This window comes from Thalassophryne amazonica, chromosome 20, assembly GCF_902500255.1.
Source record: "Thalassophryne amazonica chromosome 20, fThaAma1.1, whole genome shotgun sequence".
NCBI lineage: Eukaryota > Metazoa > Chordata > Actinopteri > Batrachoidiformes > Batrachoididae > Thalassophryne > Thalassophryne amazonica.
Genome location: NC_047122.1, coordinates 28,505,885 through 28,526,867, shown reverse-complemented (window position 1 = coordinate 28,526,867; position 20,983 = coordinate 28,505,885). Strand labels below are relative to the sequence as shown.

At 42.6% G+C, this 20,983-nt stretch overlaps 3 protein-coding genes across 4 annotated transcripts; 2 read left to right on the top strand and 1 right to left on the bottom strand.

Moving 5' to 3' along the window:
* Positions 1 to 1,317: 1,317 nt before the first annotated feature.
* On the top strand, positions 1,318 to 6,219 carry naxe (NAD(P)HX epimerase). The gene is made up of 7 exons (XM_034160498.1): positions 1,318 to 1,407; positions 2,040 to 2,230; positions 2,296 to 2,404; positions 3,291 to 3,401; positions 4,525 to 4,635; positions 4,873 to 5,020; positions 5,098 to 6,219. The coding sequence occupies exons 2-7, from the start codon at positions 2,058 to 2,060 to the stop codon at positions 5,295 to 5,297; spliced, it is 852 nt and encodes a 283-aa protein (XP_034016389.1). The 5' UTR covers positions 1,318 to 1,407; positions 2,040 to 2,057; the 3' UTR covers positions 5,298 to 6,219.
* A 1,653-nt stretch (positions 6,220 to 7,872) lies between these two features.
* LOC117501586 (sodium channel subunit beta-1-like) lies at positions 7,873 to 17,993 on the bottom strand. Its single transcript, XM_034160499.1, has 6 exons — positions 16,991 to 17,993; positions 16,737 to 16,903; positions 9,636 to 9,876; positions 9,386 to 9,527; positions 8,213 to 8,287; positions 7,873 to 8,084 (listed from the first exon to the last, which is right to left on the bottom strand). The coding sequence occupies exons 1-5, from the start codon at positions 17,037 to 17,039 to the stop codon at positions 8,218 to 8,220; spliced, it is 669 nt and encodes a 222-aa protein (XP_034016390.1). The 5' UTR covers positions 17,040 to 17,993; the 3' UTR covers positions 7,873 to 8,084; positions 8,213 to 8,217.
* Positions 10,356 to 20,132, top strand: LOC117501587. 2 transcript variants are annotated; one of them, XR_004558045.1, is made up of 3 exons: positions 10,356 to 10,429; positions 19,130 to 19,449; positions 19,526 to 20,132. XR_004558045.1 is itself a non-coding variant. In XM_034160500.1 (3 exons), the coding sequence occupies exons 1-3, from the start codon at positions 10,445 to 10,447 to the stop codon at positions 19,776 to 19,778; spliced, it is 609 nt and encodes a 202-aa protein (XP_034016391.1). In that variant the 5' UTR covers positions 10,389 to 10,444; the 3' UTR covers positions 19,779 to 20,132. The 2 variants fall into 2 exon arrangements, 1 of the variants encoding a protein (XP_034016391.1); XM_034160500.1 differs by having other exon boundaries at positions 10,389 to 10,480.
* Positions 20,133 to 20,983: the final 851 nt, after the last annotated feature.

Sequence of the window (20,983 nt, the reverse complement as noted above, 5' to 3'; positions counted from 1 at the left end):
ATGTGGGAGCATTAACTTTTTGTTTTTGTTTTCACAATATTAACAGTGTCCCAGCACCACCTGTACGTGTGGCCAGTGGACCAATATCTGTGGATACATGCGTATGCACACCAGGATTTTTGCGTGGTACATCTGAACATTTGCATGGGGACGGCATATGCCACCTTTTTGTACATATGCATGCAGGCTTTGTACATGACGCCCCAGGCCTTTAGGGTCTACGTGCTTCCTGCTTTACTGTGTGGTTATGAGACTGTACGCTAACCAGGTCTGTAATATGTGACTGGGATTTTTCATACTCGGAAGATAGACTGCTAGATAGGATTAATAAATGGAATAGTTTTGACTGTGTTGCGTGCTTGGTTTGCAAAGTAAAGGTTAAACAATATCAGCATCCATTGGATTCTGTGACATGTGACATATGCTACCCTGTAACATGATAACTAAGCATGATACATGATGCAAACTATTCCTTTTTAAAACCGTCATTCACCCAACTAATAATTTGCATCACTTTTTACCAAAATTGGAGCAACTTTAACTTTTGACCCTTGTACAAATTGAAATGGACCTTTTTCACTGTTCTTGCTGTTTTTACCCCATAACTCCTGAACAGTCATTCACAGATAGTCCAAACTATACCTTTTTGGAATCTTTATGATCAGACAAATAATATGGAATACCTTTCAATATGATTGGAGCATTTTTAAATTTTGACCCCTGTGTAATACTTCAACTGACCCCTTCTTGGCCGCCTATTGAAAGTTCACGTTGGTACCCGGCATTTTTAAAAGAGTAATGTCTAAGGAGTATGTGTGCCAAATTTTGTGCTTGCATCACCATTTGAAGGATCCCTCAGTAAATATTCACTTATCTGCTGCACTATATTGGCAAAAATAGTGAAAACTGCCTTGATCCACCATGAATCTAGTTCCACCTCAAAATCTACTGGGGTTTCCTCTTGGTCCCATCCCAATGCTCCAACGTTTCATGAAAATTTAGTTTGGTGTTAATGTTACTCAAACACAGATGAAATCGAAACAGTCAGTCTGAGACCATGAACACATTCTACTGTGGCTTCAAGTCCAACACTCCCCGTTTTTATTTATATTATAGTCTGACATTTTTTTCAAAACTTCACCTGTTTTAAATATTGACATCCTGTTTCATAATAATGGCATATCTATAAAACAGAACATTTTGGTCCATTTATGACACTTCAGAGGACACAACACGGTGTTTTAAAAATATTTACTTTCATTTAATCAGTCTACGGATGCCCATCTTATCTATAGGAAATAGACTTTTATTTTGAAGTTCTGACACCTTTTCAAACAGGAAGTAGATGACAGGGTTCATGGTGCTTTAATAACGTTTCTGTTTCTGCAAAGTTTAGTATATTAGAGCGTAAGTATGGTTGTTGCATGTTTTTATAAGGGAAATGTGCATGTTACGCTGTTTTAAAGGCACGCTTGTTAACATTGGTGGTTTTAATGTTTTCTCAGGAACTCTACCAGTGATTAGCATTAGCTAATGGCTAACTCCGCAACCAAAGTTAAATTAATTTTGTTGTTCATGCGTTAATATATCATGACGGGTTCAGAAAATATTCAGAAAACTCTTATCCATAAAACAGAATTAGCGAAGATGGAAATGTGGGTTGAGTGTTATTAGAAATTACTGAAATAATTGATTCATAAATATTTTGATAACTGAATAATTTTAAGTCATTTAGAAAGAAAATAAAAAGAAATTAGCTGTTCGAATTTTCTGCTTTTCAAGTTTGCTATAAACAGGTTTAAACTTGTTCTACACACAGAAGGACAAACTGATTTAAAGTGTTTTAAATGTCTACTAATCAGGTTTATGTTTTTTTTTTTACAGCTGAGACAACATATAATGTCATAAACTATCTTTAATGTATAGACAGAATTATTTTTAGGTGTTTTCATCAGTGATTAAAATGATGTAAAGAGTTTTAAACCACATCAAGACTTCTTTCAGGTTCAGGCGGGTCACTGGGATTTCTTCTATTCCAGGAATTTGGATCGATCTGGATGTTGAGTGTGCGGGCTCTGTTTGGGATCGGGTTTCTGGTGACCTCACGTGCCATACCAGTTTTTTCTCAGACAGGGACCTGTTCAGGGTCCTCTGCAGTCAGGAACCACAGGAAGGAGTGTTTCAGTAGCAGAGCAGCGTCCACCATGGCTCAGACCATCAGATATCTTGGGTAAAGTTTCCACAGCATGAAGTGTGTACGCCTGGAGGACAAACTGACCTGTAAATACTCCACAGGCAGGAGGAGGCCCAGCACATAGACGAGGAGCTCTTCAGTGAGTACGGCTTCAGTGTGGACCAGCTGATGGAGCTGGCTGGGCTCAGCTGTGCCACAGCCGTCTCCAGGGTGAGCTCTTATTTTGAAATGAAACCATGCATAAAATCCAAAAACCAGAGAGTCACTTATAATTGGGCAGCGCAGTTTCGTTTGAGGGTGAGCGCTAAAGGGTTAAAAAATGAAACATATGACGCAATAATGTATGTTCCCATCAGAAACATGGCACTTTCTCTGAGGTATGGGCAAATTACATAGCAAAGACAGTGAAACTACAAAGAAAAAGTGATGATGCGGTGGAAAGCGGACATGTGTTGCAGTTTGTTTATGACCTGGAGCTCAAACATGTCGAGGCGGTTGTGCAGGCAAGAGAACACAGCTACTCTTGCTAGGTGTGTAGGCTAAAATGTACTGACACAACCTCTCCCATTTGGTATCTTCCCTTCTCTACTGGGAACAGAAAAAAAAATGCACTTTTCCCAACTGCTTTGGTGATTACAGCTGAAAACAAAACAGTGCACCATTTTTCAGTGTGAAGTGATGCTACGTTTGTGTTGCACAATGGCAGGCTGCCCCTGGAAGTGGTCAAATCCCACGACGGGGTTCAAATGACATTGTGCTGCCCTATTTTGCCAACTGCCAGTGTCCCAAATGCTACACTAGGTGACTTCTACCAGGTTAGAAATATATGAGTTTGCTCATAAGTGTTTCTTTCAATTTAGCGCTGATTCCAAAATAAACCTTTCAAGATTTGTGAAAATTGATTCCTTTATAGACTTTTCTTACACTTAAAATGATGGGAGTTTTGATCTTATCCAAATTGAATCGTTCCAGGTTTTGTGTAAATCAATTCAATTTGGCATTGCATCACTCATAATGAAACGATGCATTTCGTTTTTGCACACAAAAGTATTGTTGATGTTGGATGCCCATCTGTTGTTCTACTCTCCGTTTGCAGGCATATCCCATCAGTTCCCTGGTCAAAGACAGACCAACACTGCTGGTGATTTGTGGACCAGGAAACAACGGTGGTGATGGTCTCGTCTGTGCAAGACATCTGAAACTCTTTGTGAGTGTTTTACCACGTGCATTAATGTGACAAACTTACAGCATGCTTTGCAAATGATTTTCATAGAGTAAAACATCTTTAACAGAAAATCATGCAAGTTCAGTCTTCACTACATGACACTGTAGTGAATTTTATTTTTTAAAATTACTGACAGCAAGTAATTTTTCATTGCACATTAGCAATAAGAGTGTCACAGTGAAGCAGTTGTGTGCACTTTCCCCTCACATCAAAGCTGTTATTTCAAATGCAGCCTTCTGAGTGTAGTTTGCATGTTCCAACCGGCTCTGCAGGTTTTGTCAGTGCCTGTAAATGGTTGAGAAGTGTGAATTTGATTGGTTGTCTGGAATAGATTGATTGGTGTCCATTTCAGTCTGCACATTGGCTCTGGTACTTGACAGGATATATGGGTGTGGATATACAGCAGAGTACAGGGTGCCATAGTCTGAAATCAACAGATATTGTCAAATACAGTTTGAAACCACAGACATTCTGTGGTCTGGAGCTAGAAATCAATTTTTCATCATTGATTAAACTTCAGAAGCAGTTAAAGTGTCAAAAACAACAATAAATGCCAATCACCAGCAATGTAATTAATAATGACATTTAAAACACACACCAACTTGGTGTTTTTAAAGCTATAACCTGCAAAATTTTGGTATTTTAGTATATACATGCAAAAGTTATTTTATCAAGCACCATCACTAGACTTAATATACTAATATTTTGATTTGTTGGCACACTTGGTTAGGCTGCGTGTTATAATTCTTTTGATCCAAACCTGTGACCCCCTACTGTACCTTCCTGACAAACTAACATGCATCTTCTCAGAAAGGGCAAAGTTGTATTTCTGCTTTAAAATGGGAATTTTATTTTTTTAAATGTTATTATGTTGATATTAATTGCAGGCACATATTGACTTACTATCTCAGGAAGAACATAGTGGTTACTGGAATATTAGGTTTTTGTTATTTTCCTACTGTTGCTCTTAGAATTGAATCCCTAAAAGAAAATTTTTCATGCCGTCATCAGTTATTTTGCACATTATGTGTTCTAAAGGAGTCTGACTGAAATGAGTGAATAACTGTTTGTGTGTGTGTGTGTGTGTGTGTATGTGTTCTTGCAGGGTTATGAGCCCACCATCCTGTATCCAAAGCGGCCAAACAAACTGCTGTTTCAGGGTCTGACCACACAGTGCCAGAAAATGGAAATCCCTTTTCTGACTGAGATGCCTGAGGTTTGTTTGCTGTTCATCATTTATGCAGCAGTTTTATCCACAGCTGTGAAAAACCTCTTGCATGGTGTTTTTTTTTTTTTTTTTTTTTTTCTTTGTGGTTAAACAGCTGATCAGTTGTTGCTAAATCATTGAACTTTTCACTGTGGATTCCTGTAAGCAAACTGATTTCTGTACCTGAGACTAAACCAGATGCTTGTTGGTGTTTGGAGCCACAGATGTTTGAAAATGTTTTTCCAGGCAGATGTGATTGATGAAGCCTATAACCTGGTGATAGACGCCATCTTTGGCTTCAGCTTCAAGGGTGCGGTGCGAGAGCCTTTTGGCGCCATCCTGAACGTGCTTAAGAAGACCACAGTCCCCATCGCCAGTATCGACATCCCCTCAGGTGACACCTCATGACTTACTGGCCGTGTTTCTTTTAGGAATCCTGGGCTGGACTCTGAGCTCCTGTTTGATTTCCAGGTTGGGATGTGGAGCACGGCAGCGCAGACGGACTCCAGCCCGACATGCTCATTTCTCTGACTGCACCCAAGAAGTCGGCGTCTTTGTTCCAAGGACGCTTCCACTTCCTGGGAGGTCGCTTTGTGCCACCTGGTCTGCAAAAAAAGTACCAACTTAACCTGCCTCAGTACCCAGGAACAGATTGTGTGTTACAGCTGTAGGTTTGTGTTCAAAGAGGGTTTTTGGTAATTAGCAGAAAGCCCTGAAGTGTGATTGGTTTGGTTTTGTTTGACTGCTTGGCGGCGGTATAGATCTCAAAGATGGGATGTGAACCATGTAGGTAGGGTTTTATAATGGAGCCTTTTTAGCTCTCTAGAAATGTTTGTGAAAATGTCCAACAATAAGCTTCACCTGTAGGTTTCTCAACTGCCAGAAAATTTGAAAACACATGAATTGGTAGTGTTCTGTTTTTATGTATGCTGAGTGGGTTCCAGTTCAGCCTTTGTGCTCATTTGTTGTTGGCAGGCAGGACAACTCAGATTTAACTATTGACTTTAAGGAAAATTGGGGAAATATTCTCTTGTTTTAATTACCAAAGAATTTTGAAAGGGGACAGTGTAGTGTTTGGGACTTTGACCTCACACACACCAGCTCTGTCAGTGCCCATATCATCGTTTCCATTTTGAATGCTCTCCCCATGTCTCCATGCACTTTCCCTGGGTACACCCCATCATTAGCAACATGCACACTAGCAGGCATGTATATAATTATTGCTCATGGTGCTCACGCATGCTCAGAAATGATGCATGACAGAAAACATGGAGGGAATGCGTTCATACAGTCTGTTTTCATTGCTTTCCTCATAAAAAGTGCTTCTCTGTTTTTTGCTGTGCGCACCATGAGCACCAGTTATGTGCACACCTGCACATGAACAGGAGCAGCTAAAGGGAGAAAATAAATCATTCAAAACAATTTAGTGTACTCTGAGAGGTAACTGAATGATGTTACTGGTGTACTCCGGAAAATAGTCATCACTGAGTTAAAAAAAAAAAAAATCTGACTAAACTGTAATGTGTCCTCAGATGTTTTTGGTGACCTCTTTTTCAGGTTGCAGCCCACAGTTTGAACCACTTAAAAAAAAAAATAATAATAATCTTATTTTCTGATCTTGGAAGGCTGGTTGTACAAAATCTGAACTCATGATGATATGTACTTTCCTCCTTCAGACGTGGTCATGGTGTTGCTGCGTTAAAGTCCAAACAGCAAATCAAACCGACAATAGTAATGTACCTGTTCACAAATGAAATACAAATTGAAACAACAATCCTTTCTCCTTTAACTGATTATACAGAGAGATAAATAAAAGTATAACATGCCACTCTCCACCTATTTGCTGAAAACAGTTCACAGGGAGTGACGTTTAGTTCTGATTTTCTTTGCATCTGGGAACTGACTTCAATGCCGCTCAACAACTAGCAGCAGGTATTGGCGCTGCTGGTCATCCTTGGTTAGGATTGTAATCCTGGATACGTGCAACTCCTCGCTCAGCAGTGATGTTATCCAGGATCTGCTGTGACGACTGGAATTATGGGTTATCCTCCCACTCTGAGGGGTCCTTGATGAGGACGTCCATGTGGAAGTTGAATGCAACCTGAGATGTAACAAAATCTGCCGCTAATGAACTAATATATCCAGTCCATAACTCAAAATGTCAACTCGCACGCCACAAAAAACGGGCCGGGCGGCACTGGATAATATTTTTCATGTCTCATGAAATTTCACCCAATTTATTTTTACCCCTAAAGGAACCAAAAAAGGAAGAAGCACCTTGAAAAAGTTTGTTTGTTTTTCGGCACCACCCTTCAACTGTAACATCCGTCCCAAAGTAACTGGCAGCATGAGTTTTACACTTTGATCATCTGGCTGTAGTGGGATTTGTGTGATCAGTGTTGTAACTTGTGCATGCAAGTTGATTATTTTCTTTTTTAAGATATTTTTCGCACAAATGAATGTCAAGAAATGCAATCAAATTTTGAGTTTTTTGACGTGTCCAGATGTATGAGCCTAAATAAATGCTTAAATTGTTCTGTAAAAGGAACACTACTCAAATGCATATTTTGTAATTGCCAGCTGTTTTTTTTTTTTTTATAATTAAAATTTCAAAGAAAAATGCTGACCTTTATTGGATACAGTTTAAACAATTAGAACTAGCTTCTCTGTTTAAAAAAAAAAAAAGTAAACTTGAACAGTTTGACAGAGAATACCAGAAATTTCTAGTGTTTTTGGGTACCCCCCCCCCCCCCAAAAGATAATTGCACTTGAAAGCAGAAACAGTGTCAGCATCGATCAGTGTATCATAAAATCTGACTTTCGTTCCTCTGCAGTTTATAATTTCCACTAAAAAAGACTGGAGTTCTACTGCCAACAGTATTAGCACAATAAGGACGAAATTTCAAAAAGAATTGCTAAAATGATTAATAATCCATTTAATCAATTCACAGCTTTCAGATTGATGCAGCTCATGTTCTGATACATCTTTTTAACCACCTCCTTTAAGTACAATATTTCTTCCACTCTGTGTATTTATTATTCTTAACTTTACTGACCAGACTAATTAAACTGGGAACACAGTCTATTGTAGTCTATCACATTCAAGTGTATCAATATCCGTACAATACATATGTATCTAATAAATACTTCAGGTGGTTATGATTCAATAAAACTCTTTTACAGTCAAAATATATAACCACATACATTTAAGAAATACTCTGTGGACAGTTATCCTCTTTAGCATATGTGGCTCATTAATGCATAATGGTATCTAATACAAGTGCATAACATGCTTTAGCGTACAGTATTACTATATACAGTCCGGTACCATGCTCACTTTGTACGCTGTATCCGTTTGGGATCATTTGACAAGGGAAAAAAAATCCCTCAAGTAGAGCTGAGGTTGTCTTCATGCATTTCAGATGTTGGATGGATGAGGTTCAGTCGATGGATGGAGCCTATAAAATAAGAGAATATTTTCCGCATTTGCATTTTTGCAGAGAAATTCCATCAAGAATTGCAGATAACTCAGAAGTCATTTAAAGTGTTATTTCTGTTGCAGTTCTGACAGATGATCACCACCTACCTGTGCTATTCTCCAACCTGCACTCCTGCACAGTTATCTTTGCTTTCTGATGCTATTGCTAAATATTCAGCATTTCTGCAAGGAAGAAGGGGGAAAAAGCTTCAGTGTGAAACTTTCTAGCACAACTTTATGCATAAAATTGTGCCAAAATGGGGGTGGGGGGGTAGTAGGTATGATTAAAAGATAATGACACTGTTCTGTCTCAGGAGGATGAAATGTTTCAATGAACAACAAAAAAAAAACTACATCACAGAGCAATACTAAATCTTTCTATAACTAGAGCACCACACTCAGAGCGCAAACCTCTGCCAACACCAGTTTCCAGTTCCACAAACTTACACCTTTAAAAAATATTTCAAGATCAAAGTTCTGTTTTGAAGTGGATTTTTATAAACTAAAATATAACAAAACAGATCAACAGGGCTTTTCAATGTTAAAATCAAATATCCACTAAATCCACAATACGGATCAGATGCGGGTCAGTCTATTAATGGAGAGTGAGAGCCAATGAGAGTGATTCAGGCACCTTTGATTGACATATAATGCAAAATGTACACCAGATGTGCTTTTCAATATTAAATTCAAATGTCCACAAAAGCCACAATCCAGATCAGATCCATATCAATCTTTATCAGGAGATAGTGAGTGCCAGTCTGCAACCCACTTTCAAACATGAAAGTGATTGGGGCACATTTGATTAAGATGTAAAATATACATTAAATGAGGTTTTCAATGTTAAATTTAAATTGCCACCAAATCTGTAATCTGGATCAGATCTGGATCAAACCTTGTCACTTAGTAAAGAATACCATCCTACATAACACTGTCAAATCTGGAAAAAAAAATCTGATCTTTTTTGACAGTTACAATTTTTTTTTTTTAATTTGTTCAATGTTAAACGATAGGGATTTTTCCACTTTTTCTGACATTTTTTCCTGACTTTGACCTTGAAAATTGAATCAGTTCTTGCCTATCAGGATATGAACCTTCAGTAAAAATTTCATAAGGATATATGAAAAAATTGTGGGCTCCAGGGTGTTCACAAATAGACAAGCATCTGCCATCATTGAGGTGTCGTATTATACAAGCTTCAGTGAGAAAACTAAACCAGTGGCGTTAAAGATGTAAACCTGGCGTGGGGCTGTGGGCGTGCACGTCATGAAAGACACTTACGCAGCTTCTCGTAGCGCTTCTTCTCCGGCCGCAGCTATTTTCCTGTAGCAGTATATCATCTCTATGAGGAGCCAGACCTGAAGACCAATGATGGACACGTACATCATGACCTCGGACACGATGGAAGCCGTACCTCTGGTGGCTGCACACAGGGAGGTGGGGCATCACGTGATCAGACCGACCACTCAAAACACAACCATCCCTCATACAGACAACTGGATCACAACCAGGTCAGGAGACATGTTTGTACCTTTAGCCACCACGGTCAGGTGGACCACCTTGCTGACGATGGTGGTGTGCTCGTGGTTTTCGTAGATGAGGATGCGGTTGAAGAAGCAGCGATAGGTGCCTGAATCGTTGAAGGTGACGTTGAATAAATATATTGAAGCATCTTGGATGTCACTGCCCCTCTTTGTGCCGTTCCAGTCGACACGGTCCTCAAAGCGGATGTCTTGAATAGTGGGACCCTCATCGCTGCTGTAGGTGTAGATCTAAAGAAATGATGAAAACAGGGTTGATTTGCCATGAAGGGCTAAGACGGTGTAGAAGGTTATCTTTGCAGCTAATCACCTCAGCGGGTCATTTTACTGACAAGCTCCTCACTTCAACTCAGAGTCCTGACCACCTGCTCCAGTGATCCACACCAAATGAAAACCTGCACTGTGTTGGATCTTCATCCATACCCCAGGATTAGGAAGATGTCAAACCAGAAGAAAATCTGTTTTTGCAAGACGCGGCGACAACAGCTACTGTTCTTGGTCTCAACTCTGTCTCGCCTCATCCAAATTCTCTGTCTTTACTTGGTGTCGACTAGAGCATGCTCCCTGAGAGGCTCTACAGCAGGAGTCACAACCCTGTACCCCAACATCTACTGTAGAGTCACAGGGAGACTCAGATGAAGAGTATCACTTATATATATACTTATATATACTGATATTTTGCCCCATGTGATGTGCTTCTCGACAGGGTGCCTGAGTGCTGAGGACTCCAGTGGCTGCAGAAGGTCGAGGGGACACCCACGTGCCACCTGGCTACAGCAGACGGGTAGTTATTTTACATATGTGGGGATGGACCGTTTGCCATCCAGGAAACAAGGTGATTCTGGGGTGTCCTCGATGCTCCCAGACTTGATTTGAACCTATTTAGGGTCACAAAAAGTTTAAGGCCAAGGTCACTGGAAGCTTTTATTATTTCGTCCTCTAAAGGTTCTAATGCCGCGTACACACCGGGCACAACGCGAGCGACAGCAGCGAAAGGTTGCCATGTAATCCCTATGGAAGGACGCGTTGTGGCGCCAAGCCACGCAGCACGACGCGATGGACGCAAATGAAACGACGCGAGTGAAGCGATTTTGAGTGATTGCCGCGTTTGTGGCGCGATATTGCGTCGTGTCACATCGCCCTCCTCCCCAAGTTGAAAAATCTGAATTTTTTCGTCTTGTCGCGCCGCGATGACCAGTCAGGGACTGAATATGTAGTGACGTGGAGATGTCTGGAGTTTGACTGAGTTGGATGTGAACATGTCCTGTCTCTGGTAGCCAGCCTGTGAGCAGGACTTTTGTCCCTTTTGTCCTTCATTTCACAGTTATGACAGAGTTTGGGGGAAGAGCGAGGAGCAGCCCCACAGCAGGGGCCGCAGAATTTTTTTTTTTTTCACCTGCGCACGCGAGCGAATTGTCCGAAGATTATTTTATTTATTAACTACACAGATGTATAATAAAACAAATGGTGACTGGTTTCTAAACACAATTATGACAGAGTTTTTTTGGGGAAGCACAAGGAGCAGCCCCGCAGCAAGCAGCGGAGTTTTTTTTTTTTTTTTTTAATTGTTTACATATGCGCGCGTGAACGGGACTGGAGGTCCTCAAACTGGGTCCTGCAGAGGCGGAAGGATCGCTGAAAGTGGCCGTCATCCAGACGCAGCTCCTGCAGCAAATAATGATACTCCCCGAATTGGGAACGTCTCATGACGTTTGTCAGCTTTCCACAACAACTTGCTCCGTGTGATCAAGGCCCGTCATGTTAACTTGACTGACAACCGGAACCGGCGAGCGGAATGGAAGCTCCTCCTATTTGATGATGCACTGGGGCGAATTTTCACAACGAAAGCAGAGCGACATCCCAGGCAATGGTGGTGCATCCGTCGCGTGAATTTCTGGTGTCTGGTCGTGCCTGGAGTGAACGCGGCATAAGAGCGGTTTTGACTGTTACTAGGGGAGCTCCTACCACTACCTTTGCACCCCCTGCCCAGGACTAAACCAAACCAACTTTTATAGGTTCCTTAGATGACCCCAAAACACAATCAGGATGTTCCCAAAAATAAAAACTGTCCTCAAGCCAGTTATCCAAGATGGTGTCCAAGATGGCCACTAAAATAGGGTTTTTTCACTAAAACACCAATGATTTCTGTCATTATTAAGTCTATTGTTTGTTCCTACTATGTATTTTAATAAGGGTCTATTGGCAGCCATTTTGGATGACATTTTGAATCTTAAACCCATGAATGAATTTAGTTTAGGCACAAATGAGTTTGCAGTGACCTGCAATGGTCTTCCCATTGAATCTCTGTGATATTTAAGTTGTTTAGATGTTGTGTAAAGGTGTTTTAGTGAAAAAACCCTATTTTGGTGGCCATCTTGGATAACTGGCTTGAGGCCAGTTTTTATTTTTGGGAACATCCTGATTGTGCTTTGGGGTCATTTAAGGCAGTGATTTTCAACCTTTTTTGAGCCGCGGCACCCTTTTTATATTTACAAAATCCTGCGGCACACCTCTTCTTCTTCTTCTTTGTCTTTCGGCTGTTCCCGTTAGGGGTCACCACAGCAGATCAATCGTTTCCATCTCACCCTGTCCTCTGTATCTTCCTCTGTCACACCAACCACCTGCATGTCCTCTCTCAGCACATCCATGAACCTCCTCTTTGGTCTCCTCTTTGGTCTCCCTCTTCTCCTCCTGCCTGGTGGCTCCATCCTCAGCATCCTTCTCCCATATATATGTATATATACCCTGGGTCCCTCCTCTGCACATGTCCAAACCATCTCAATCTCGCCTCTCTGACTTTGTCTCCAAACTGTCCCACCTGAGCTGTCCCTCTGATATGTTCATTCCTAATCTTGTCCATTCTTGTCACTCCCAAAGAGAATCTCAACATCTTCAGCTCTGCCACCTCCAGCTCTGCCTCCTGTCTTTTTGTTAGTGCCACTGTCTCTAAACCATACAACATAGCTGGTCTCACTACTGTTTTGTAAACTTTCCCCTTCACTCTTGCTGATATTCTTCGGTCACAAATCACTCCTGCCACCTTTCTCCACCCACTCCACCCTGCCTGCACTCTCTTCTTCACCTCTCTACCACACTCTCCATTACTTTGAACAGTTGACCCCAAATATTTAAACTCATCTACTTTCACCACTTCTACTCCTTGTAACTGCACTATTCCACTGGGCTCCCTCTCATTCACACACATGCTTCTACTGACTTTCATTCCCCTTCTCTCCAAAGCATATCTCCACTTCTCCAGGCTAGACTCAACTTGCTCTCTACTCTCACTACAGATCACAATGTCATCTGCAAACATCATAGTCCATGGGGACTCCTGTCTGATCTCATCTGTCAACCTGTCCATCACCACTGCAAACAAGAAAGGACTCAGAGCTGATCCTTGGTGTAATCCCACCTCCACCTTGAATGAGTCTGTCATTCCGACTGCGCATCTCACCGCTGTCACACTATTTTTGTACATGTCCTGCACTACCCTAACATACTTCTCTGCCACTCCAGACTTCCTCATACAATGCCACAACTCTTCTCTTGGCACCCTATCATAAGCTTTTTCTAAGTCCACAAACACACAATGTAACTCTTTCTGTCCTTCTCTGTACTTTTCCAACAGTATTCTCAGAGCAAACATTGTATCTGTAGTGCTCTTTCTCGGCATGAAACCATATTGCTGCTCACAGATCTTCACCTGTTTTCTAAGCCTAGCTTCTACTACTCTTTCCCATAACTTCATGCTGTGGCTGATCAGCTTTATGCGTCTGTAGTTACTGCAGCTCTGCACATCACCCTTGTTCTTGAAAATAGGAACCAGCACACTTCGTCTCCACTCCTCAGGCATCCTCTCACTTTCCAAGATTTTATTAAACAATCTGGTTAGAAACTCTACTGCCATCTCTCCTAGACATTTCCATGCCTCCATTGGAATGTCATCTGGACCAACTGCCTTTCCACTCTTCATCCTCTTCATAGCAGCCCTCACTTCTTCCTTGCTAATCTCTTTTACTTCCTGATTTACTCTCACCACATCATCCAGCCTTTTCTCTCACTCATTTTCTTTATTCATCAACTCTTCAAAATATTCCCTCCACCTTCTCAGCACACACTCCTCACTTGTCAGCACATTACCATGTGCATCTTTTACCACCCTAACCTGCTGCACATTCTTTCCAGCTCTGTCCCTTTGTCTGGCCAATCGGTACAAGTCCTTTTCTCCTTCCTTACTATTCAACTTCTTGTACTTCTCGCAATATGCCTTTTCCTTTGCTTTTGCCACTTCTCTTCTCGCCTTACGCCGCATCTCCTTGTACTCCTGTCTACTTTCTTCATCTCTCCGACTATCCCAAAACTTTTTCGCCAACCTCTTTCTCCTTATACTTTCCTGGACCTCTTCATTCCACCACCAAGTCTCCTTGTCTTCCTTCCACTGTCCAGATGTCATACCCAGTACTGCCCTAGCTGTCTCCCTCACCACATCTGCAGTACTTTTCCAGTTGCCCAAAATTGCTTCCTCTCCAACTAGTGCTTCTCTCACCTGCTCGCTAAATTTCACACAGCAGTCTTCCTCCTTCAGCTTCCACCATATGATCCTTTGTTGAGCTCTCACTCTCTTCTTCTTCTTTACCTCTAAAGTCATCCTACAAACAACCATCCTATGCTGTCTAGTGACACTCTCTCCTGCTACCACCTTACAGTCTGTGATTTCTTTTAGCTTGCATCTCCTATAAAGAATGTAGTCCACCTGTGTGCACCTTCCTCCACTCTTATATGTTACCCTGTGCTCCTCCCTTTTCTTAAAGTAGGTATTCACCACAGCCATTTCCATCCTTTTTGCAAAATCAACTACCATCTGTCCTTCCCCATTCCTATCCTTGATACCATATCTACCCATTACTTCCTCATCACCTCTGTTCCCTTCACCAACATGCCCATTGAAGTCTGCTCCTATCACCACTCTTTCATGCTTGGGCACACTCTCCACCACCTCATCTAACACACTCCAGAAATCTTCTTTCTCCTTCATCTCACAACCTACCTGTGGGGCATATGCACTGATGATATTCATCATCACCCCTTCAATTTCCAACTTCACACTCATCACCCTGTCAGACACTCGCTTAACCTCCAACACACTCTTCCTTTAAAATGACCCCAACACCATTTCTCTTCCTGTCCTCACCATGGTACAACTTGTACCCACTGCCGATGCTCCTGCTCTTACTTCCCTTCCACTTGGTCTCTTGCACACACAATATGTCTACCTTTCTCCTCTCCATCATATCAGCCAGCTCTCTCCCTTTACCAGTCATACTACCAACATTCAAAGTCCCCACTCTCATTTCCACCCTTCTAGTTTTCTTCTTCTCCCACTGTTCGTGGCAACGTTTTCCTCCTCTTCTTTGTCGTCTTCGCCCAGCAGTAGCCCAATTTCCACCGGCACCCTGTTGGGCAATAGCACCGGTGGCGGACGTTGTTAACCCGGGCCGCGACCGATCCGGTATGGGAATTCGATTCTGAGTCTGCATAGTTGGGTTGGCCTGTTTTACGCCGGATGCCCTTCCTGACGCAACCCTCCTCATTTATCCGGGCTTGGGACCGGCACTCAGAATGTACTGGCTGCACACCCCATGTGGCTGAGTTCCCAAAATAATATTATAATGCTATTACCTCTGGTTTTGCGCAAAACCCAATTATCGCAATAGAAAATCGATACAGAAAACACTGCATTTCGAAAATCCTCAAGCATTTTGCGCTCTGATCTCAAGTAGGACTGTCACGATTAGGAATTTCTGGAGACGATTACTTGTCAGACAAATAACTGCGATTGACGAATATATTGTCTTTTTTTCCCCCCTTCTTTATATTCTACTATTGTAGTATAATTACACAACTCTGGAAGAACGTTTGGCTTCTGTGAGTGGAGAAACTGGGAATGGTGCAACATTTTTATTTTTATCTTCATTTTACATACAGTCCCAACTTTTTCTGATTTGTGGTTGTTTCTGTTGCATTTCTGAAATTGTTTCTCCTCATCAGTCACGTTTTGTGCTTAAACACTGCATTAAGCTCAAGATTGAACAAATAAATACCTTTGGAAAATAACAGCTGTTAAAGTTCAGAGTTCTCACCTGCTTTTTGTGATCTCTGCGTCTGAACATTGTTTTTTTTTTTGTGGCTCAGTTCATTCATATATTCTCATTTTTTAAATATGTTTTTAAAGATATTTGACCGTTTATTTCATCTCATGATCTCATAAATTCAGCATACGACGCGCACATGGTGTGAACAGGACGGTAACGGCAGAATCACACCTTTAGAGAAAGTTCAGAGAGAAGTAAAGGCAGCTTCACGTTTCCGTTTTGTTAACGTTCACTCGGGTTACAATCCTCTTTCTGCTCCGCGCTCGCTGCGCACTGAACGTGTCGCGCCTGCATTCAGGAATCTCCCTCACCCACCCCCTCCCTCGCAGTCTGCAGCCTGTTAACTCCGCGCACGCACACACAGGCACAGACACACACACCGACAGCTCCGCATTTTAGACGGCTTTTGAAGGAGACGGCACTGTTTTAATCGGCCGTCAGCCTCCTTGTTATTGTCCCGCCTTAAGACGAGAGCGAGGCTGCAGCACGTTTGACGTCAGATTCTGAGTCGTTTTATGCTTTATGGATAAAATAAATCATTCACGGTAATCGCGAATATAAAAAATAATCGCGAATATGAAAAATACCCACGGCACCCCTGACGATCGATCACGGCACCCTAGTTGAGAATTACTGATTTAAGGAACCTAAAACAGTTGGTTTGGTTTAGTCCTGGGGGGGTGTGTGCAAAGGTAGTGGTCGTAGCTCCCCTGGTATGTGGGCTGAGGGTTAACACGCTCACTCGACAGTGGTTATTTGAGTAATTTATAGAGGTTTCAACCGATAATTCACCTCATGTAGTGTGTTGTCTCAGTGAGAGAAAACAGGAGTACCCTGCAGGTGTGCACCGTAGAAGCAAAGATGTTCTGAACATGGCTCAGGGCCCAGCGGCCTTAATGGTTTTTTTTACTTCAGTAATAGAGGATGTGCACTCACAGGGGCGAAGTCCGACTCTCCTTTGGCCCTGAAGTACCAGTCCACGGTGGCAGTGCCCTCCACTTCACTCCTCCTCTTGCAGGAGATGCAGCGCATTGTGAAGCCTTTGCCTGCAACCGCCTCTGTGTCAGAGTCCACTTCTGCACAGGCCCCGTGACACCAGCACACTGTTAAACAGCAAACACACATGCGTGCTTCATTATTCTGAGACAACAAAAATAATGTTAACGCCACAAAGAAGCAGATCAACTCACCAAAAAGGGTGCACAGCAGGAAAACGAGGAGGACGCGTAAAGCTGCCATGTCATCGGATGTGACAAAGGGCCTCAAAAAGTGCACGGTTACCAATGGGGACTAAAAATATGCTGCTCCTTTTTAATATATATATTAAGAAAGCTGGAGTTTGTTGAACAGCTAGAAATCAGTAAAGTGCAGATTATTTTTGATGGACAGCTGGTCAACATGCAGTGTAAAGTGCAAAATGTAGGCTTCTGTAAATTTCTATATCAGATCGGTCCTTTGTAGCTGCTCTAGACGCCTCAGATCTTTGGCTCAAGACAGCTTGAGGTTGGCTAAAGGCAGAGTTCCTTGTCACAAATTATTGCGGCTTTGAGACAGCCTGAAGCTTAGGTCCAGATATGTGGTGACTCACAGTGTTCACCATCTGCACCCTGAGATTTAATCCTGTTATTTTTTTAACCCCTGAGGTCTTAACATAGTATATGAATGTTTTTATATAGCTGTAATGTGGAATACTCCAGCTCCACTCACATGCAGGTGCATATTAATGTGCATGCTGGAAGAGAAGAATTAATGGGCTACTTCTTACAGGCAGCCAGTGTAAATAAAGATCCCAAACAGGATCACTGAAGTCAAATCCTGCTGTCACCAAAAACAGGCCTCCTCCTGATCCTCAGCCTCAGGGAAAAAAAAAAAAAAAAGAAAGAACATCATCCACATTTAAAATAAATAAAAACCTCTCTTTCCTGCCGTGCGATGACCGCTGAGTGTGGAAATAATTCCAACTATCTGATGACCGCGTGCTCGCAGAAGAGATGCTCCAGTCGTGCCGACATTGCAAACAAGTGCACGAGACAAAACCGAAAACGGAAAATCAAACACGTCCAGGTGCGATTTACGGTAACATTGCCCGTTTTCTCCCCCCTCTGCTTTAGAACCTGCGCCACAGCGGCACCTCTGGCGCTGCGCTCAGACGCTGCTGCAGATGCACTGCGGTAAAAAAAAAAAAAAAAAAAAAAAAAAAAAAAGCTCCGCTGCGCCTCACCGAGCACACGCAGCCTGTCCCACGCAGTCACATCGACTTCTAAACGGTCCGTTTTCGTCTTTGTTTTTGTCTTTATCTCTGACAGCTGGCGCGTAAAGAGCGTCGGTGACGGTTCGTGCGCATTTTGCAACGATCAAAGCTTCTGTACCGGCTGTTACACATCGAGGTGCGCGGAAAAAAGGTGAACGGCCCCTTTAACTGAAACCGAGTGCGGCGACAGGACGTGACACTACAACGAAACAAACAAAAACAAATACGACATTAAAGTGGAAATGTAATATGCGGTAATGCCCCCCCCCCCCCCCCCACACACAATTATTAATATTTGGAAAAGTAATGCAATATATATAATATATATATATATATATATATATATATATATATATATATATATATATATATAAAATTCCCACAAAAAAGGGGGGGGGAATCACATATCAATATGCAAACAAACAAAACAAATTAGACATTAAAGTGTAAATATAACAAGCAACAATGGAGTCAAAATGTTTTTTGCACCTCCTAAATAACTATTTCGGAAAGTAACATAAAATATTATATAAGTGCCCCCCCCCCCCCCCCAAAACAGTTCCACAAAAATAAAGCCAGAGAAAATCTATACACTTTTGGATAGTGATTTCAATTTATTTTCATTTATATATCACCAAATCACAACAAAGTTACCTCAAGGCACTTCACATAAGTAAGGTCTAACCACCACAAGAGCAAACACACAGGCGACAGTGGTAAGGAAAAACTCCCTCTGATGGTTTGAGAAAGAAACCTCAAGCAGACCAGATTCAAAGGGGTGACCATCTGCTTGGGCCATGCTACAGACATAAATTATAGAACAATTCACAAAACAAATATACAGGAAATTTTGCTGGTGCACAGGACAGGAGGGTTGCAGAAGTAGATGTCACAGGGTTCCCACTTTCCTGTTGCCTACCTTGTGTTTTGGTTTTATTTTGTGTGTATGTGTGCTGTGTAGTGGGCAATAGGTAATGGACCTACGAATTATCCTGTACTGCCCCAACCTGGCGATTGGTTAATTGCAGCCTTGAGAACAGTTTAAATAGGCCATTTGGGGAAACTGGGGGGTGTGCAGAGGCGGACGTCTCGTGTGACGCAGACCTGGAAGCAGAAGCGGGAGAAGGAGTGTCGCACGGATCAGAGACAGCGGTGGAGAAGAGAGGAGACGGGACCTGTGCACAAACAGCTGAGTGAAGGGACGATTTTCCCCTACCGTGTGTGTGTGGTGTACGGTTGGGACATGAGTGAAGCACCGGCTCAGTGTTTGTTTACTTCTGTGTCCCACAGTTGTCGCACGCGTCTGGTCGAGTCGGCAGGAGAGGGAGGAGCAGATCAGCATTTAGATACGCCTTTAAAGCCACACGTAAAGGGACGTGCACCATTGAGCGTGTTGCGGTGTGTGGTGTTTTTTTTAATTTTATTTTATTATTGAGCATGTCCGGTGGCTAAGGTCTGACTCTGCGTCCCACAGGGAAGCCTACGCCAGCGCGGTGCGGCCTGGGAAGAGGAGTGAGACGGGGAGCCGAGGAGACACGGAGTCGTTGTGCAACGCTATTGTCACGATAAGTAAAGGAACGTGTCCTGCTATATATTTGTGTGTGTGGGTCGAGCACGGGAGTGGCACTTGTTTGAGTCCCGTTATATTTGTCCCCAGCTCCGCATGGTGGCGCTGGTCTAGTGACGGAGGTGGTCGTGGAGCGGACGCGAGCAAGGACTTCCGCTAGGAGTATAAGTTTGGTGTGGACACTTGTTCGTGTGGGGAACGCCTGGAGGCCACGATTGAACACTGCTTCCACCTGTGGACGCCCCGGAATCCCCCCACCAGAGAGGAACTATCTTTTTTAGTTATTTGACTGGCTTTTTAGTGGCTTAGTCCAGTCCAGTTCTGGGACCTGATTTTAATAGGTTTTAGTTTAATATAAAAATTTTACAAATTTTGATTAGAACTGTTATAAACCTCTCCAGCTGTCCTCATTTTTTTCGGTGGTACATTTTGGTGACAAAAAGGAGTCTTACGTTTTGACATCTCTTATTTTGTGTTGTCGGCAGGATCACCAGTACTACCTGAAAAATGAGTCAAGCTGAACAGGGTAGAAGTCCAAGCATCTGTGCAAATTTTATGATGCCATGGTTTATGGGGGCTGCATGGGTTCCAAAATTTAGTGGGGAACCGACTAAATGTGGAGAATGGAGGGCACAGGTGGAGGCCATGTTAAGAGCACAAGGGCTGAGCCAACAACAACAGGCTGACTTTGTTTTAGGAGCTCTTGAAGGGGATGCTAAAAGGGAACTGATATTTATTAAATCTGGTGAGAAGGACACTAGTGATAAAGTGCTAAACCTATTGGAGGCTCTGTATGCAAAACCAGCAACTAAAGCTCAGGCACGTACAAACTTTTTTGGCTGTAAACAACGGGCGGACGAAACCATAAAGGCTTTTGTCCTGCGTCTCCGAGAGACATTTTCTAAGTGGCAGGAAAGAGATGAGGGTGGGACGGAGGACTCTGATGATCTGTTGGTAGACCAGCTTATGGTGGGCCTCCGAAAAGGACAGGTTAAACAAGAACTCAGTAGACAAATGAGGCGCCGGGATGACATGTCGTTCAGGGAAGTATGTAAAGAGGCTTGTGCACTGGAGCATGAGTTAAAAGAGGAGGACGAGCCCCTCATAGCACATCGCGTCACTACTTTTGCTCCTCCAAAACAACCTGACATTAATCCCACCCAACTGAAAGAACACATTTATTCTGAATTGAAAACAGAATTGTTGGGGGAAATTGCGAAGGAGGTTAAAGAGCAAATTAAAACTTTCACATCTGCTATTGTAGCAGACATTAGGACTGAACTTTTTAATCGCGACTATTCCCCAGCTCGACCCCCCCTCAAGACAGACTCCGATGCCCAAGCACCCCCCCTACAGGTGGGACGA

Coding starts and splice junctions, on each gene's coding strand:
- naxe (XM_034160498.1), top strand. CDS start 2,058: ATGTTGAGTGTGCGGGCTCTGTTTGGGATCGGGTTTCTGGTGACCTCA. Junction 2,405..3,290: donor GTGCCACAGCCGTCTCCAGG/GTGAGCTCTTAT, acceptor CTCCGTTTGCAG/GCATATCCCATCAGTTCCCT. Junction 5,021..5,097: donor CAGTATCGACATCCCCTCAG/GTGACACCTCAT, acceptor TTTGATTTCCAG/GTTGGGATGTGGAGCACGGC.
- LOC117501587 (XM_034160500.1), top strand. CDS start 10,445: ATGTGGGGATGGACCGTTTGCCATCCAGGAAACAAG. Junction 10,481..19,129: donor TTTGCCATCCAGGAAACAAG/GTGATTCTGGGG, acceptor GGGGGTGTGCAG/AGGCGGACGTCTCGTGTGAC. Junction 19,450..19,525: donor GCACCATTGAGCGTGTTGCG/GTGTGTGGTGTT, acceptor TGCGTCCCACAG/GGAAGCCTACGCCAGCGCGG.
- LOC117501586 (XM_034160499.1), bottom strand. CDS start 17,039: ATGGCAGCTTTACGCGTCCTCCTCGTTTTCCTGCTGTGCACCCTTTTT. Junction 9,528..9,635: donor CCTGACCGTGGTGGCTAAAG/GTACAAACATGT, acceptor CCCTGTGTGCAG/CCACCAGAGGTACGGCTTCC. Junction 8,288..9,385: donor GAAGCGCTACGAGAAGCTGC/GTAAGTGTCTTT, acceptor TCTTCCTTGCAG/AAATGCTGAATATTTAGCAA.